The sequence below is a fragment of the Calidris pugnax genome, unplaced genomic scaffold (assembly GCF_001431845.1).
Source record: "Calidris pugnax isolate Ruff unplaced genomic scaffold, ASM143184v1 scaffold25, whole genome shotgun sequence".
Lineage (NCBI taxonomy): Eukaryota > Metazoa > Chordata > Aves > Charadriiformes > Scolopacidae > Calidris > Calidris pugnax.
The window spans coordinates 3,312,450-3,325,357 of NW_015090805.1; the positions used below are offsets into that span (position 1 = coordinate 3,312,450).

The 12,908-nt window shown below is 40.9% G+C and overlaps 1 protein-coding gene across 3 annotated transcripts in view; it reads right to left on the reverse strand.

Moving 5' to 3' along the window:
- Nucleotides 1-794: 794 nt before the first annotated feature.
- SLC37A1 (solute carrier family 37 (glucose-6-phosphate transporter), member 1) overlaps nucleotides 795-12,908 on the reverse strand; it is a 40,473-nt gene continuing 28,359 nt past the window's right edge. For all 3 annotated transcript variants that reach the window (XM_014938227.1, XM_014938228.1, XM_014938226.1), the window contains exons 13-20: nucleotides 11,405-11,467; nucleotides 10,781-10,866; nucleotides 10,058-10,106; nucleotides 8,834-8,907; nucleotides 7,255-7,333; nucleotides 6,594-6,691; nucleotides 4,219-4,271; nucleotides 795-3,600 (exon numbers count right to left, since the gene is read on the reverse strand). In XM_014938227.1, coding sequence (XP_014793713.1) covers nucleotides 3,585-3,600; nucleotides 4,219-4,271; nucleotides 6,594-6,691; nucleotides 7,255-7,333; nucleotides 8,834-8,907; nucleotides 10,058-10,106; nucleotides 10,781-10,866; nucleotides 11,405-11,467 — 518 coding nt within the window. In that variant the 3' untranslated portion in view covers nucleotides 795-3,584. The remainder of the gene's footprint in view (nucleotides 3,601-4,218; nucleotides 4,272-6,593; nucleotides 6,692-7,254; nucleotides 7,334-8,833; nucleotides 8,908-10,057; nucleotides 10,107-10,780; nucleotides 10,867-11,404; nucleotides 11,468-12,908) is intronic.

Genomic DNA, 12,908 nt, shown 5'->3' on the forward strand with positions numbered 1-12,908 from the left:
AAACCCTACACACAACAGAGACAAACCTCCACTGCAGCGTGCCCAGCAACAGCCGGGCCGCTCAGGAGCGTGCAAATATTCCCCTGGAGGTTCCTGCTCCGCATCAGGTAAAACAGAAACTTGGATCTGAGTCTCCCTTCTTTACAAGATGCTCCAGCTACTACTTGCCTATTCCCGGGAGGCACTTCGAGCACATTTTGATGAGAAATTCTGCCCAAGACCCTCAGACACCTTTTTCTAACCAGAAATTGTTTACCTTTCCAAGCAGTTTTTCCCCAGCATATCTGTCATTAAGGACATTGCCTCTCTGCTAGAGGCACACAAATCCCATCAAACATGGTAACAGAATCAAAAATATAAATGTCAAAGATGATGACAGGTAGAGAGAAAAGGTGAAGCTTTCCAATTTTAATTCCATATAAATTGAAGGGCAAGCAGAGTAGATAAAAAAGTCACCTTAAAACTATGTTGCTGGAGCTGGACTCAGTCCCTGACTCAGGTGAGTGTCCTCCTTTCTACTACACTGAAATAAGGAGTGTAATCACCCATTTGGTGCAGCTGATTAGAAATACTGATGTTGTACAACCCACAATCCCCCAAAATGAAAAAAAAAAAACATGTTCAAGTTGAGAAGGGCACTGTTTTAAAAATAAAGGTTCTAATTTGTTCTCCTAATGAACCATTTTCATTGCCCCCACAAGAGATAGGAGCACTCTCCCAGCAGGGATGTCTATCCTCCCAACCAATAAAAGGAGCATTTCTTCACAGAGATGAAAAAGATAAAGTAATCAACATTTCTCGTTTTAAAGAAGAATCTATTTTTATTCAACACAGGATGGTAAACGAATAAAATTCACAATAACCAGCATTAAAAACAACAAACCAACCCTGCAGTCATATTTAAATTTGGCTCTACCTACTGGCCACTCACATTTCTACATACAAAATTTTATCAAGTCTTGCTAATTTCCAGATTAATAGATATTGACACCCAATACTAACAAAACACACAGTTTATTCGCAACTTGGGAGATCTTGAGGGTTGTTCAGAAAGAAAAGCAAACCTCTATCTTTTTGTCTGACAAATTCGTAGTTGGGAGGAACAGAAATGCTGCACATTAGCAAGGAAGGAGACATCGACACACTACGAGTCCTACCTCCCTCCTGCAACTGATGGAAGGAAGGACTCGGCCCAGCACTTCCAACATTGTCCTCATCCCACACTCGAGTCCCTGCAGTGCAAAAGCTATTCAAATAAATAAATAAATAACAGCAGCAGTCCCAACAAGAAAAACATGTCAAATCCAGAACACAGTTAAACATCTTTACAACCTGTAACTGTAAAATACAGCTGAAAGCATTTTAACCTAAGACTTCAGCCCACAGGGAACGGCCTCTCAAAATGTGCGTGCAGCAGAGTTTAATTTTTTTTCCATAAACCAGTATGTAGCTCTACATACCTTTTTGCAGGGAAGGGACTGACATCTTCAGCTAAAGAAGTCCTCCATCCCTCCCTCCTCACACAGCCATTGAAGTTGTACCAGTAGGGCTGTTTTGTTGTAATGTTGTAATGTTATTTTTCCCCCCAGAGGCTAGACAGTTCCCTGGGTCTGGTGAGCCGTCCCCCAGTGCCAGCCTGGCCGCGCGAGGGGCATGTTCTGCCACCAGGATGGAAGTCCTTTCAAGTAACACTGCTGCAGAATTCTGTCACATTTAACTACAGCCCAAAGTCTGAACACAGCACGGATTTACAAACGCACATGTTGAGTATCCTCACTGATCTCAACAGGTTTACTCAAAATACGTGAAGGTGACCATTCATCTGGGTAACTGCAGGGCCAGGGTCTACATGGAGCATTCACTTGCAAGGACTTTGGTACTCTCCTTATGTCTTTGTGGGACTGAGGTCTTCCCTGTTTTTCTGTTCAGCAAAACAGTTAAAAATGAACACATTCTTCTGCTGTTCAAGTCAAGCATAAAGCACGTGCTGAATCACATCAGTAAAATAACTGATCAAAGACTGAAGAATTACAAAACAGTCCCAGAAATGAAGTGTTGTGCCAACACATGGACAACACCAGCAGCGGATGGAGAACATTTCTCCATGTTTTGCAGGACTATTTTAAAGAGTGCTGTTTTGTTAATCAAGTGTAAAGACTACTGCATTGTTTCACAAAACTTGGGAGAACAGTTCAGAACAAGACATATGCCTAGAGCTTTAATAAATACATTTAAGAATAATACACAGTTTAAATTATCTAGCCTTTATGATCTAAGTATAAACACCTCATACAAAAAATTTTCCTTTTTACTTTGTACATCTTTGAAAAAAAAGGTATCACAGAAACATCTGTTTTGCAAAGGAGACAGCTGTACAAAGAAACGATATGTTTTGAAGACATTAAACTGTCTATTTGCTAGGTAACAATAGTTACTGAAATGTTCTCTTACAACCTACCACCTAGATCATTTTTCTTCTCCGATATAAACATATTTTGGCTCGGAATCTGAAATTCACTGCCAGTTGAATTAGCCACTTGAAAGACTTCTGGTTATTAAGGCCCTGATCTGACCATGACTTCCACATGCACACGCCAGCACTGAAACCAGGGTGCATCCAACAGAGACGACTGTGGCAGTGGGTGCTAAAGCAGCTCATCAGTTCAATCCTGTAGTGCTCAAGTACGACAGCTCACAGCTCTCTACCAACCCCAAAGGAACAACCTCTCCTTTCCACCCAGCCTAGAGGAGCAGCACAACACTAACGTGACGTTTGCCCGACCAGTTTTAATGCCCTAAAAATCACTTGAGCCGCCCCACTGGAAATTCTGACTCAATCTACTTTTTGTTGCCTAGGACACTTTTCTTTGCACCATCCTCACTGAGGACTAATATTCATCCAGAGAGTCTGTGAAAACCGCTAACTGTAGTACACCGCAACAGTAAATTCCATTTCATTACCTACCAAAAGGCTGGATGTTGTCCTTGGGATTAGAAGTAGTGCGGTAGTTAAAAACTAATAATATGGTGAGGTTATTATTGTTTGAGCAGCTTCCAAATACTAATAGCAGTGCATCTGAATAAACAGCTGGTTTTGTCCTCTATAAAGCGATGCCCTCCATGTGCGCAAGATGACATAAGGGATACGTACTGTGCTCACTGACACTGGGACATTTCACTGCTAGACTGTCTCTTATTATTTCAACTTCCTTCTGCTCTAGTTTTGACTTGGTTTTGGAAAACACACAGTTCGGCATTTTAATTAAAAACATCCTATCAAAAGAAATAAAAAGGCACTTGGTATTTCTCTTTGGCTCAGTTGAGGCGCGCTGCTAAAACCTTCCCACAGTTCCTGTCTCTTCATCTGATGAATAGTTGCCATCCTGAGGTACTTATTCATGTGCAAAAATAAGAGCTTCAGGGATTTACCAGTTGCGTTTCTCACATTGCTTCCAGTAAATGTGCAAAGTTCTTCACCAAACAGATTCTCTTAAATATAGAATAATGTATTCCATGACGTTTTTTTTTTCAGGGAAGAGCTCTGATCAGCTATGCAGTCCTTATTCCAAATCCGGCCTCTTAGCTCAGTGTTCTTTAAACCTGGGAAAGAACAGCAATCAGGCAGGAGAAGTTGAGGTGTGAGGCACAACAGTCACTAACACAAAAATGCAGGATCCATCCCTTGCTATCCATCTTTCTATTCTCTGTCCATTTTACTTCTCCAAAATTACAGCCAAGGAGCCCAATTTAGGTTTTGATTATGCAACTGTAACTCCATTAATTCAGGGGATTATTTTTTCTCAATTCAAACCACTGTGAAGTCAGAGTCACCCTTTCCTTTAAGGGAGCCTTTTGGAAAAAGTTGTATTTGAAGTTATTAAACAAATACAAACCAAGCTTCTTATCCCCATGTGGATGCTCTATAATGGAAAACCACAAAGATTACATGCTTGGGAAAAACAATAACTAAGAGATCATGACAGAGAAACCTGTTTGCAGATGCTTTTCAAAATAAGATATTCTAAAAAAAAAAAAAAATAGTATTCATGATGTGAAAAGCAAAACAAGATTACTCTTTTGAAGCCAAATTAAAAGAGACAGAAATGGACATCCAGAAATATTAACACGTTCAGTCTACATCGAGGTATAACAGGGCAAAAGCCTGGCACCACGTTTTTAAACTGTTATTTAAGAGCACTAGCCATGTGTAACACTTACAGGGTACGATGTGCGCTACACCGAAGTTCCTTCTGAATAAGTCGGAGTAAGAACTGTAAAAACAGTCACAGAATCTGTGTTAATATCTATACAGATACACAAATAAACTCATTTTCAGGATAAGATGTAAACTGGTCTTTAAAAAGCACCTCATTTGAAATATCACCCCATAGTGCTGAATTCGGTTAAAAAATAAAAAGTAAAAAAAAAAGAAAAGATTTACAGATTCTCAGTCAGTGTTTGGAAGGGGAGTTTTTACAATGACTAGGTAAGAAGAAAATAAATTCCTTTTGCAAATGAGAGATCTATTTGTAAAAACCAGAATGGCTTTCTGAAGGTAGTTTACCAGTAGATGTGTAAAGAAACCAGCAGAGGGAACCCAAGACTTCAAGAAGACATGGCAGATAGAAGTTTTGGAGCACAAAAGTGTTTTAGGTGCTACTCCGAAAATAAGCTGTGAGTGTGTGAGAAGCTTTAATTGCACAATTAGTCAAGATGAATGAAGTCAGTCACGTTTACTTATGTGTGCAGGATCAGGAATTTCAAATGCACTATAAAAGGTGTACTAGGATAGTACCCAAGAAAGTGACTTTACAAATAAAATTAGGTGATTCCCACATACATTAAAGACAGAATTAGAACCTCCAGGGTTCCTCACTGTTACAGGTTTCCTTATCCTCAGACTCTCACTCTTATAAATTGAAGTTTCTTCACTATTATAAGTATTGGTGTTTGTAGCAGATAAGCCTAACATTTCAAAAGGTATGTAAGTGGCCAAGCATGACAGAATTGAACACCACACAGGAGGCTAAAGCCTCTCCAGATATCTTTGAAGAAATAACAGTTAAACACAGGCATATAGCTGTACTGCAAAGAACAGGAAAAGCAGAACAAGAGTTGCAAAACCCAGAATTTAACACAACAGCACAGAGTCAACCCTCTCAAAAGCAGAACTTTAGGAAGGCAGTTTAACTGATGCTGCAAAGAAACATGGGATTTTTTCATTTGGTTTTAATAAATAACTATAAATGAAAAAAAAAACAGGAGATTTAAGTCTATTTGGGAAAACTACAACAATCTCCCAAACCATACCCTGCAGTAGGAAATACATCATACTTAAAACAGCACAAATAAGGATTCATAGAGCTGCTGACTGCCAGTGGGAACAAGCTTCAACTATTACCTTACTTAGTTTATTTACTTAATTTCCAGGGATTTCAGATCTTAAATGTAGAAAAATTTACTTTAATATTTTGGGTTTAAGTTCAATTTATAAAAAGAAGTCTCAATTGTAACTCAAAGCAAGACTTTCTGCTTTTCTTCTGTCAGGAAGAAGTACCCTGACACACTCAGCATTAGCTCCTCTGCAGGAGCACAGAGCTCAGAGCAACACTGTGCAGGCACAGGGTTTTGTCTGAGCACCGCCAGTACAGAGAAAGGAGCCTTTCTGAAGCCTTTCACAGTCACCCTGCCCTTTACATGAGCACTCCTACCCAGGACTTCAAAAGGAGAGGATAAACAGGTGACATTCAGGACACCTCTGAAGTAGTCATAGCAGCATTCTGCTCTGCTGGAGAACAAGGCTGGTACAGATGCCTGCAAGGGAAATCTGTGGCAAACGCAAAAACATAACCTACAGGTGGGTGCAGCAAGACTGACTTCAAAGGTACAGCAAGACTTGCCTTGCCTCATCTCATGTCTTCTTTGGTCTTTAAAAGCAAAGCAGGGCAATTCAGAAGTGGAAAAAACCACCCCAAAACCCTTTTCAGATCTTCCTAGGCATGATCTCAAACAGGAGAAAAAAGGAAAATGGATGTGCTTTGTACCAAGCCACCGCGTGTGTGTTGCACTCCTTTCCCCTAAACATCTGCTCCTGGTTACTGTCAAAAGTTAGGATGCCAATTCTTCATCTAACCTAGTACAGCAGTTTTAGGGCCCATCTGGAGAATGTGATGTATTAACTTTCAACAGCTTCGTTATCACGGTGATTTTGTAATACAGCAGCGTAAAAAAAACAACCATTTGTTACCGCTTTGCTAAACTGGCTTTAAAGAAAACAGAAGTAATTCTTCCGTGAGCAGAATCTGAGGCATCTTCTAGGTCTACATCTGAAGGTTTACTTACAATAATGCCTGCTGTAATCTGCTCAGCCAGCAATTAACAGATGTGCATTTGCTCAGGAATTGAAACGCATCAGAACTTATCTGCACTTTTGATTAAAATTAGATGAGAATTTCAAAATGAGCAAATCTGCTCTTTAATTGAGAATTTCCTACACAATTGGAAGTTTCTTGTAATGATGGAGTATTGAAACTGCAAAAGGAAAATTTGCATTTTAAGATACTTTAGCACAAAGGAAAGACATGGAAACTTACTAGCAAGGCACATGCATCTGCCACTATGAGCATGTAAAACACGTTGTTCCAACCAGATGGGGAAATAAGACCAGCTAAGAGAGGCCCCAAAGCTGCACCTAAAATACAATATTGATATTGTCAGAATGATGCAATGTAAAACTTACTATGCTGATAGTCATTCTGAGTTAGAACATCAATTTCTCCACCAAGTTTATTTATGAAAAGGTCCCAGAAAGTGCAAAACATTACTGGTACAGCCACAAGCCAACGGGAAACTTAACACAGGAGAAGCTGGAAGAGTACAAGTTTGAGAAACATCTGCCTTTGGCTCAACAAAATGCCCACCCAGTATTAAGCTTAATCCTACTTAATTTTCCCTTCCGCATACTAGTGCGGAGGGCATGAATAAAATATCACTGATCTCAGAAAAAGCCCAATGGCATCTATTTTTGCTGTATGTGTCCAGTCCCAGTCTACCACCCTCTTCCTTCCTTCCTTCCTCCCTCCCTCCCTCAGGTGTGGGACCACTAGAGAGGTTTAAGGCTGTTTGTTCTACTCCCCATTCCCAAAGCTGTACTGAGTCCTAGCAAAGTGTGAACTGGAGAGAGCCTAGTTTCTCAAAGATCCTTTGTTTTAATCAACCACAACTAAGGCAGGTTACCTTACAGCTCTGGCTTACCTACAGATCCTGTTCCATCGATGATCGCCGTCACTGTGGACAAGGCTCTTGCATTTCCTTTCAGGCTTTTATGGGTACCCTGAAGTGACAAAGGCTGCTTAGAACCATCTAAACCAAACTGAGAAAAAGTCCCTACAGTGGCATCTAGTTCACACCCATCCACATTAGATGTATATAGTGAAGTTGCCTTAAATGTCCTAGCTCAAACCCTTTTACCACGACTTAAGAAAGCCTTCTACTCCATCAACCTGTTGCCTACAGCATTCTCCTTTATTAAGTCATGTTATTTAAACCACAGGAACTAAGAAGCCTTCTGCTCTGTGGATGCAAGCAACAAGGACAGCACTGGAGCTGCAAGTGAAACCTGCTGTTTCCACAGCCATCTTGTCCCCTGCTAATACAGCAAAGCTCTGTGGAAGAACAATGAAGATCACTGTTGTAACAGGAATACTAAAGTACCAGAATTATGCATATACACTGAAATGCCAATTCAGAGAATTCTTGAGCCAAGAGAAGCCGTTCAGCCCCAATTTTAGAAGCCAGGTCTTCAGAACAGAACAACTGATAAAGGGAGTGACTTAGAAAGCCAGAAAAAGTGGATAGTTCAGAGAACTGCTAATAAGAGGAGACAATCCTTTATCTCCAGTACACTGAGGAGAATACAGTCTGATTTATATTTGCTCATGTCAGATGTTTGACTGCTGACATCTGAGGAACTGGCTAGCAGTTTCAACTCTCTTCCCAAGCGCTAGGTAGGGATCTTGCAATGTCAGGCCCCACTTTCTAGCTAGAAGCCCCTTCAAGAAAGCTAAGGTTAAAACAGGCAATGCATAGCGGTTGCCTTTGTCTTGCCAAGATCTCCAGGCCAAGGACAGGGCTCCAGAGGAAGTCTGGAGATTTCTATCCCTCTCTTTTTCCTACATTTAGAGAGCTTTTTGTTAGAGGACTTTTGCCTCTGGACCTTAAGGACTTTTGCCTTAAGGAACCAGCACCTTTGAAAGCAACCTTTCAAAGCCTAGCTAATGAAAGGCACCAAGGTCAATGTTTTCACACAGCATTTACGTCTGACTGACCTGATCCAGCTGTAAGTGCTGGCAACCAGAGCAACAGTACAAGAAAGGGCAGAGGGTAGCATGGACAAAATTAAGGGTATGTGTCAGGTAGAGCTTTCCACGCTGACAGGAATTCAGTCTCCAGCTCATCTCCCAAATAGACACAGCCCCACCGCCTCAGCCCCGATTTAAAGATGCAAAGTGCAAAAGGGGAGAAGGCACCTGTACAGAGACTTGGCCTTGCATGCAACCTTCACATTCATTTTGGGCTGTCACCTACAAAATTTGTATTGTCTTTTGAGTAGGCAAGAATAATCTAGAAGCCTCTCACAAGCATGACACTCATTTGTACTAACGCACGATCTCTAAAACAATCTCAATGGCCGAGTTCAGCAGTGCCTATCCAGCTCCTCATCCCTTTGCTTTGGGACAACGCAGCCTGTTCACTGACAACCCTGCAGAAGTCAAAGGGCTCTCTCTGGAGGCTAAAGCTGCTACACTGGAAGCAGAGGAGAAGCCAAACTCACCAAGTCGGCAGAGACAGCAGTGGTGATCAGCGCGTAAGGGCCATTCACCAGGGCACCACTGATCAGCAGCATCACTGTTGCAAGTTGGACAAAAACAGGAAATATGAGATACCTGAAAGACTGTTAACTGTAATAACAGGAGACATCATAGGCCATGGTTCTCAAATGCTTTAATCCTTCCTTGAATCCCCTCACCCCATTACAGAATTGGGAAAGGAGGAAAAGCAACATACATTTCTATCTCCCTGGAATGCTTACTCCATGGTGTGAATTCTCAAATATAACAGGAGACAGAGCTGAGTCAAAAGGCACTTCCCAGGGCCTTTACTGATGCTGGTAGGCCAGAGGAAGGGGAAAGTTTGACCAAACTGTCTACAAGAGCAGAGGAGACTCACAGGGAGCCACTCATAAGCATCCTCTCTGCTTGTACAGCACCAACAACCAGAGGGCCCTAAAACTTAGCAAGGCCTTTAGGTAGGTGAGACACTATCTTGTGCTTCAACTTCTGCTTTGAGGTAACAGCTAGAAATTCACTAGAAAATGAATCCAGTCTATATAAGTAAAGTTAATGTAGCCATCAAAAGTACTACAAGTAACTTTTAAACACCTCTGACATCGCGTCTACAAGAGCAGAGGACACTCACAGGGAGCCACTCATAAGCATCTTCTCTGCTCGTACAGCACCAAGAACCAGAGGGCCCTAAAACTTAACATGGCCTTTAAGTAGGCGAGACACTATCTTGTGCTTCAACTTCTGCTTTGAGGTAACAGCTAGAAATTCACTAGAAAATGAATCCAGTCTATATAAGTAAAGTTAATGTAGCCGTCAAAAGTACTACAAGTAACTTTTAAACACCTCTGACATTGGGTGTTTGGAATATAGTAAAGCCTGTGCTGATACAACAAGTTCCAGAAAGACAACTAACGATGTTAAGTAAATCACTGTTCTCATGCCACCCCTTACTTATTTCCTAGCCCCTTTCCTTACCACGTAAAAAGCCTGCAAGGCAAAGTGTAGGGAATTTGATTCCAGACTTCCTCCTCTATGTAAAAAAGCCTGCAAGGGAAAGTCTAGGGAATTTGATTCCAGACTTCCTCCTCTCAGGGAAAAGATAAAACAAAAAAAAAAAAGAAAAAAGAAAAAAGAAAAAAGCAAAGAGCACCAAAGATCATAACTGAAAAGTTAACAGAAAGCCAAGCAGAAAATAATTTAAAAATACTCACCTACAGTAGCCTCAAGGCCCATTTTACTGACTGCAGAGAACATGTACAACTGTAAAGACAAAAAATCAAACTCAATACCAACATAACATATGGACTAATCCTAGGTTCTCTATTTTCCCCATGTTACCTACAAAATATCTTAGTGGGTATTATGTGAAAGCTAGTTCCAGGTTTTACTAAAATGTTTTAGACCACAGCAGGATGGTTCTTTGATTGGACAGAAGATGGAAATAAGGGATATTGCCCAATATGTCCTTTTAGAAAAAAGGGCTGTGTTATGAGACCACTCAATTTTAAACCCTCAAATTGTCAGCTTTAACACAGCACAGTTCACAAAAGAATCACTTAACAGAAAGCACAGTTCACAAAAGCATCAAAGAAAAATGCATCTCTCCTGTCTAACTGCCAGTTTTCCAACAGTTATATCACAGAATTTTTAGCCTTTGAGCAGCTGAGGTTCTGGCTAAGAACTGAACATCAAATTTTACAAGAGAGTGTTAAACTTTCTATATAATGCTACAACAAGCAATACATTAGATCTGTTTGCTTGTTTAGTAAAGACAGCCCTGGTGTCTGTACTTCCTCTCATGCCCAACTTTTTGTGCCAGCTTTTAACTTGGTCTGAATTCTTTATATCCAAGTTAGAAGATGCTGTCTGCAAGACTTCCCGAGGAATGCTGTCAAAGTCTCAGCCACAGCTGTGAGAGAGGGGCAAACTCTTACTGTGGGTGCTGCAAGCAACAACATCATGCCACAGGTTGATGCCCTCTTCTCCAGCCTGTCTGAAATCAGGCCTGCCAAAATTCCACCTGAAAGAAGAAGGAGGTACGTGAAGAAAGCACTGTCCATGCTTTATACAGAAGACATCAGTTATACTTAAGGAAACCCAACCCAGATTAAAACAACACAATATAACTTTTAACGTACAGTTACACACAGCAACACAAAGCATGTGACTGACAACATAATTTGCATTTAGCAATATCTTTATTAAGCCGATTGGTTTTTGACTTGGAAGATAACAGGAGCAGACAGTTGCTCTTCCTCATTGTTTCTTCTGACTGAACATCCAAGATGACAGGGGTGGGGGCGGAACAGAGATGGAAGAAATATTTAGAAATCATTGTTCTGCTGCTTTTGAATGCATGAAGCCTTTTTGCCAGGTATCACGTGGCCCCACTGCTGGTACCCTAGAATCCAGCTGTGCCCAGCTACTCACTGGTCTCAGCTCCTCACATGCAACAAGAAACTTGGCTCTTGAGTGCTCTGTCTGTGTCGCACTGCAACCAGGGGAAATGAACTAATCTAGATCCTGGTTAAGGATGAAATATTAACATCAGAACTTACCAAAGATTCCACCCACGTCAAACAGTGTAGAAAGGTCCCCAGCTCTTTTGGCATCAAGATGTTCTAGTGACAGAAGTAAAGCACTCATCTCATTTCCAGACTATAAAATGTAGTATGCCTAACACAGTCTTGTCATGCTATGGTAAAGGTATCTTACAGAAGCATTGTTTGTCCAAAGGAATAAGCTACCATAAAGTGTTCTTGTATTTGACAAATAAGAATGTATTAGAACTGGCTATTCAAGGATACAGTCTTTTGAATGCAATTACACCCATGGCAGGACACTTTACCACTTTAACTACAGATACAGTCTAAACAGTAGAGCTGTTGATTGTTAAAGTTCAGAACAACAATATTGCCATTTATGAATAGCCACAGAATCATAAGCAGTTAACCAATGCTCCTAAGTGAGCCTCTGTGCTCTAAAAGCATGATTAGCCTAACTTTGGATCACTTACAGAGCCTCATCCTTGAGACCTCCATCACATGACCAATAATACTCATCATCAAATTACGTCTGGCCACCCTGCTTGGCACAACATGCAACATGCACTTTATGGGGACTATGAAGAGACAGTGATATCCTCAACTCCCCTGTGGGCAGTGCAGACCACTGTTCACACATACTTATATTTCATCTAATGTAGTCACTGGTATGCTATGGGGTAATACTTCCAAAAGTACATCAGGAAGTTTGGCATCCAAGTCCCACTGTGTTCAGTGTGAAGTTTCAAAAGCAGCTGAATTTCTAAATCCTTTGGTATTTTTTTTTAAGCCTCTGAAATACGTTTGAAAGAGCAGTACGTGCCAAAACAGCGGTGGCAGTGGCACTACCATAACCTCACCAACATCTGCCACAGCACAGATGGCAGTACTGTGATAAATATCATTAGCCTTTCTATTAAAAGCCCACTGCTTTCAAGGTACCCAGTTCTGCAAGAGCACTGGTTATGTAGAGTCCACACACAACGGCATCTAGCTATAGGTTTTGCAGCGTTAGGTGTTTTACAGGGTGTTCAATGTATCTCTCCCTGCTGGTTGTTACCACCATACTTGTCCAGGACATTTTTGTTAACCGGGGGTTTAAAGGTCACATCATGACTCACAAGAACATGAATTTATCTGGCTAAGAACTCCTTCCTCACACTATACAGCACAAAAAAACCCCAGCAGAACTGAACAGATAAAGAAGCCTGTTTAGATTTTTGGCATATGTTTTAACAGGGCACTAGTATCATTTAAAAACACCATTAGAAAGTAAACTTTTTTGACTGGTTTGCAAGAGCCAAAGCCACAGCACTGATGCTTGGAATTGTTGAAGATAAGCCAGATTCTTTTTCCTTGTTTGCTTTGAAAATGCCCTCACATAATACAGAATCCATAAAACTGAGAAAGATGTCAGTTAGTGACTTCAAACTCTCCTGCTTCTATGGCAAAGGTACCCTATTTCAGAAGCAGTAATGTTTATTCTTTTATTTACTTTCAAGCTCTTATTTCCAGACAG